This window comes from Phallusia mammillata, chromosome 6 (genome assembly GCF_965637545.1).
Source record: "Phallusia mammillata chromosome 6, kaPhaMamm4.hap1.1, whole genome shotgun sequence".
In the NCBI taxonomy this organism is placed as follows: Eukaryota; Metazoa; Chordata; class Ascidiacea; order Phlebobranchia; family Ascidiidae; genus Phallusia; species Phallusia mammillata.
This window is the reverse complement of record NC_137257.1, coordinates 23,300,612-23,306,611: the sequence shown is the minus strand read 5'-3', so window position 1 is coordinate 23,306,611 and position 6,000 is coordinate 23,300,612. Positions and strand designations below refer to the sequence as shown.

Genomic DNA, 6,000 nt, shown 5'->3' with positions numbered 1-6,000 from the left:
ACCAATTCGGCAGACGAAACATTCAAATCTTCTTTGGGGGCGGTGCGTATCCCAAGCAACACCCACGGCAACTCGTCTAGCCAATTGGATCCCGTTAATCGAGCCATTAATGCACTCTTTAGGTGGCGGTGGAAGCGTTCCACAAGACCATTCGCTTGAGGGTGGAAAGCCGTCGTGCGGTGAAAATGCATACCTAAACGCTGCCCAAGAGAAGTCCATAGATCTGACGTGAATTGAGGGCCACGGTCAGAGGATACATGGCAGGGAATGCCAAATCTCGAAAGCCAATGGAAAGTAAGAGCACGTGCGCAAGTGGCGGTTGTAGCATCTTCCATGGGTATGGCTTCGGGCCAGCGGGTAAAACGGTCGACGACGGTTAATAAATACCTATACCCGCGGCAAGGTGGAAGTGGACCTACAATGTCTATGTTCACGTGCTGAAAACGAGAAGTGGGAGGGCTGTACTCGTGAAGTGGGGAATGAACATGCTGTTGAATTTTTGCCCGTTGGCAAGCAAAGCATCGTTTAGCCCACAACGCAACATTCTTTTTCAGCCCATGCCAAACAAACTTGGATGATATAAGCTTCCTCGTGGTGCGGATGGAAGGATGTGACAAGCCGTGGATGGCGTCAAAAACTTTCCTTTGCAAAGAGCAGGGAACAACAGGACGTGGTCGTCCAAGAGAAACATCACAGAGAATAGTAGTCGGCGAACCTTCGATTGGAACATCCCTAAGAAGCAACCCAGTCACTGCAGTGCGGTAAGACTGAACTTCATCGGTCTGTTGTGCTTCAGCCAGAGCCTTATAATCGAAATCGGTCAAAGAACTGTGTAGAGCATTAACAAACGATCTAGAAAGGGCATCTGCGACAGTGTTTGACTTGCCGCTGATGTGTCTGACATCTGTTGTATACTCCGAAATACACGACAGATGACGTTGCTGTCGAGCAGACCATGGTTCAGAAACCTTCTTGAATGCGAAAGTGAGGGGTTTATGATCGGTGAATGCTGCAAACTTACGCCCTTCAAGAAAATAACGAAAGTGCCTAATGGCCAGGTGAAGTGCTAAAAGTTCGCGATCAAAGGCGCTGTACTTGGTTTCAGGTTTTCGCAGCTGACGGCTGAAAAACGCAAGAGGGGCCCAATGACCTTCTGTAAACTGTTCGAGTACTGCGCCAACAGCTGTTTGAGAAGCATCAACTGTAAGCGCTATGCTGGCTTGCCACTGTGGGTGATGCAACAGGGTTGCACGAGAAAGAGCATTTTTTGCTTGGCAGAAGGCTTCTTTCATCTCAAGAGTCCATGTGAGTTCCTTTGGTTTACCAGATAAGGAACTACACAGTGGCTTCATTATGGTTGCAATGTTGGGCAGGAATCTATGATAGAAGTTAAGCATACCCGAAAACTCCTGTAAGCCTTTGACCGTTCGTGGCACAGAAAAATTTCGGATGGCATCAACTTTGGCAGGAAGAGGTTTAATGCCATGTTGGTCGACCAAGTGGCCGAGAAACTGTATGCTGATTTTGCCAAACTCACACTTCTGGGGATTAACAACAAGTCCATTAGAAAGGCATCGAAAAACTTGCTTTAAGTGTTCCATGTGAGCTGTCTCGTCTGGACTTGCAACCAGAATGTCATCAAGATATACATATAGAAACTGCAAACCTTGAAAAATGGAATCCATTAGTCTTTGAAATGTTTGTGCGGCATTCTTCAACCCAAACGGGGTTCGAAGAAATTCAAAGAGACCAAACGGCGTGATGACAGCAGTCTTTGCAATGTCTGCCTCTGCTACAGGAATCTGGTGATAGCCGCGTATTAAATCTATCTTTGAAAAGACAGTGCAGCCAGCAAGGCGGGCGGTAAAGTCGTGGATATGCGGTATAGAATAACGATCAGCCTGCGTGGCCTCATTGAGACGACGGTAATCGCCACATGGGCGCCAACCACCGGCAGATTTTTCTACCATGTGAAGAGGGGAAGACCATGGGCTTGATGACCGACGAACTATACCCAAATCGAGCATCTTCTGAAATTCTGCCTTTGCCAACAACAACTTCTCAGGCGAGAGGCGCCTGACGCGGCAATGCACAGGTTGCCCTGTGGTCACAATGTGGTGTTGCACACCGTGTTTGGGCAAGGTATCAGAAAACCGGGGGATTTTTACCTGGGGAAACATCTGCAATAGCTTGTCGTATGGAGAAAGCACAGAATGAAGAGTGCTAAGCTGTGGCGGTTGACAAAGAGACCTTTTCATGGGAAAACTTGTGAACGCTTCGGAGTGCACAAGACGTTTTTTGTCAATGTCGACCAACAAACGATTAGCACGGAGAAAATCTGCACCAAGCAGTGGATGCGATACATCAGCCAACACAAACCTCCATTTGAAAACTCCAGCTGAAAAATGAAGTGTAACAGATTTGTAGCCGTAAGTAGCTATGGAACTTCCATTAGCGGCCTTAAGATAGAAACCCTTATGGTTGGCACGTCGTTCAGCACCAGTGGGTGGAATTACACTAACCTCAGCACCCGTGTCAACCAAGAAATTGCGCCCAGAGACTTTGTCCCAGAGAAAGAAAAGGCTGAAAGAATTGCCGGTTGCCCCAGCCATTAAAGGCAACCGGCCTTGCTGTTTCCCTGGAAAGAACAAGGTGGACGGCATTGGTTTGCATCAGATCCAAAACGCCAGTGGAAGTAGCACATGCCGGAAGGCTTCATACCTTGACGTGCTTTGCTTAGAGCAAACTCCGCGTTGCGATCACGAGAAAGCCATAATACGTCAGCCTTCTGGGCTAATTGGCGCAGATCTTGTGTGTCTTCATGCGCCAATACCAATCGGATATCCTCGGGCATGTGCTGGAGAAACAAGTGTTCAAAAAGTAAACACGAATTGTGATTTCCAAGAAGAGAAAGCATCTCATCCATTAAGGCCGATGGTTTTTTGTCGCCCAAAGGAGGCATGTTCAAAAGACGCGCAGCACGTTCCTGTCTGGAAAGGGCAAACGATTGAAGCAGTCTTTCTTTATTTGCCGTATATTTACCTTCTGCCGGTGGGCGTTCAAGCAGGTCAGTTAAGCGAGCTGCTGTAGCTTGGTCTAATGCTGACACAACATAGTAAAACTTAGTCTCATCAGCAACAATCTTTTTTAAAGCAAATTGAGCTTCCACTTGCTGTAGCCAAACACGTGGTTGCGTCGGCCAGAACGTTGGAAGCTTAAGAGACACAGCGTGTTCTGATTCCATGACCTTCAAAATTCGTTTGGAAGCCGCGGAGGGTCACCAGTAAAGCGGATGCTTTATTTCAATGCAGTTCGATGATAGAAGAACGCGCAACAACAAAAACGCGCTTATAAGGCAACAACGACAATGCGAGAAAAAGGCAAAACGCACGCTTCGATAAACACGATTGTACACATGCAAGAGAGGTCGCCACAATGTTATGTTTCTTTAAACCAGGGGTTCTTAAACTTTTTCGGTCGCGCCCCACTTTACACTAATTATTCATTCTCACGCCCCCCCCCTAAAAAACGTTAGCACTAATGATGCTTGTCTTGTTTTTTTGGAAACAACATACATGGTAGGTCCGCTTTAAGCTACTGTCAAGTTAGTTCCGAACGTTGGAAAAAGCCACTTCAACACTGATAAGTTGCGAAAAAGTAGGCTTTTGCGAACACAGAGACACGTTGCCAGTATTCTTTTAAACTACGCATATCTTGCCCAGAAATTGTTGATTCACTCAAAGTCAGGGCAATCTCTAATGCGAAATTGCGAACAAATAAAGAATGTACAGCCGACTATATAGTACAGGGGTCACCAAACTACGGCCCGCAAGGTCATTTCATCCGGCTCGCGACACAATTTTTGGATTGCCAAATCGTATTGATAACTTTGTTATTGTCAAAACTTAATCTACTCCTTACGAAAGTTTACTGTTACGACATGTAAAATTAATATTACCGACTCTCAAAGGATTGCAACGCCCAGGATTGATCCAAACCCAGTTTATTACGTCACAGACAAAACAAAAAGTGTTAATTGTGCGCAAACAATTGCCTTATTGTGTCACTTATGACGTAATATACAAGCATTCCTTGTAAGATGAGACTAACTATACAATTTAACAGATTTTAAATGGGGTTTTAAAAAGACCATATCTTGGCGCCCATATAAAAATCGCCTCATGGGCTAAGTTTCAGAAGACGGCACTAGGGCATGTAAACTATGCGGCGGCCCGCAGTGGGAAAAGTTTGGTTAATACAATTGGACATCCATTTCAGAGTAATGAAGCGTTTATACTGTAAACAATAAGTTCGAAATCAGCGCCGACATAATTCCAATGCATTAATTTACAATTGTTTGCAAGTTAAAACTTTGCTGCCAGATTGTGCTGCGCCCCCCTTGCGAACCCTTCACGCCCCCCAGTTTAAGAACCCCTGCTTTAAACAGTAGCTGCCAAATTGCTTCACAGGAAATGTTTCTTAAGAATGAACATTCTACAGGGGAGATAGTAGTGACCACCAAACATATCCTGTTGTTAGAAAAGTTACTGAAACTTTTAAAGGAAAAGCCAGTTAGCCAGCAATTTCCATGAGTCTCTCAAAGGCAAAACGGATCTTGAAAAGGATGTCAACACTGAAAAGGATGCAAACTTTTCTAAGGAACACCATTATTTCCAAAAAGACTTGCACTTGCAGTGATAGCACTAAATAGAAAAAAAAACTTTCTTGGTTGTTGTAACGTTCCACACTTTTTGTAGGTCACCAAATCAGTTTTATTATTACCTTAGTTTGCCTGTATGATCTTATTCAAATAGAATCCAACGATTAAACACGATAATTACAGATACAAAACACACACACCAATCTAGTCACACCACGAGACAAACGGGCAACAACCTCACGTAATCTCGATACCAAAACTTAAACAGAGAAATCATAATCGTTACAGAGCTCCCCCCTAAATTGGTTTGCGACCCGCAAACTACAAAACAGACTCGGCAACAACACACACAAACGAACGACAATAATGAAAAAGACACAATAGCAAGACATGTGCACTCCCATTAACCATAATCCCAATCGCCCAATTGCCGGGGAGGGCGGACACAACGACCACGCCGTGTATACTGCTCAGGCTGCTCAATAGACTGTGGAGCACCCACTATATCATCCATTTCGGGTTCATCCTCTGCCAGCGCCATATCTTCCTGTGGCAACTCGTTACTTTCAGTTCCTGTTTCCTGATGGTTCCGCACATGGAATGGTTTTAGCTTATCAAAGCTGACAAGCAGCCGACTGCGACCCCAACCATGTGACTGAATCCGATACGTTGAGTCACTCAACACCTTAATGACTTTGAAAGGCCCAACCCAGGGCTTCCAAAACTTCTTACAAGTTCCCTTCGGCATCACCGGTTCGTGAAAATAGACGAGGTCGCCCACACGAAAAGGAGAACCATGAATTCGCTTATCGTACAATGCTTTTTGGCGTTTTTGCTGTGTCCAACCATGCTCACGCGCGATTTTAAATGCTGTGCGGAGTTCTGCTTGAATTTTCTCAGCGTAAGTTCCAGGTGTCACATCTTCTGGCGGATCATTTTGTTGAAGGTCAAGAGAAATTTCCATTTCACGACCATGCTGCATGAAGAATGGAGTGTAACCGGTCGTCTCGCTAACGCTACTGTTGTACGCCGCCATCACCATCGGTAATCGCGTATCCCAATCTCTTCCATGAGCAGCAACTCCCGCACAAAGCATTTGTCCGATAGTTTTGTTCAGTCTTTCACAAAGCCCATTTGATTGAGGGTGGTAGCTACATGTTCTAGTACGGTGAGAACCTAATATCTGGCACACGCCTTCAAACAACGCGGAAAGGAAATTCGTTCCGCGATCACTGTGAATCCTTTCTGGGACGCCCTGTTCACAGATCCACTTGGAAACAAGCTCATTTGCCACGGTTTCGGCACATTGATCTTTAATTGCACAGGCCTTTCCATACTTA

At 45.4% G+C, this 6,000-nt stretch overlaps 1 protein-coding gene across 1 annotated transcript; it reads right to left on the bottom strand.

The window, feature by feature from the left end:
* Positions 1 to 2,364: 2,364 nt before the first annotated feature.
* On the bottom strand, positions 2,365 to 3,431 carry LOC145233396 (uncharacterized). The gene has a single exon (XM_080098121.1). The coding sequence runs from the start codon at positions 3,242 to 3,244 to the stop codon at positions 2,612 to 2,614; it is 633 nt and encodes a 210-aa protein (XP_079954247.1). The 5' UTR covers positions 3,245 to 3,431; the 3' UTR covers positions 2,365 to 2,611.
* Between the last annotated feature and the right edge of the window lie 2,569 nt (positions 3,432 to 6,000).

What these genes read in the sequence shown, in the direction of transcription:
- LOC145233396 (XM_080098121.1), bottom strand. Translation starts at nt 3,244, where the DNA reads ATGGAATCAGAACACGCTGTGTCTCTTAAGCTTCCAACGTTCTGGCCG.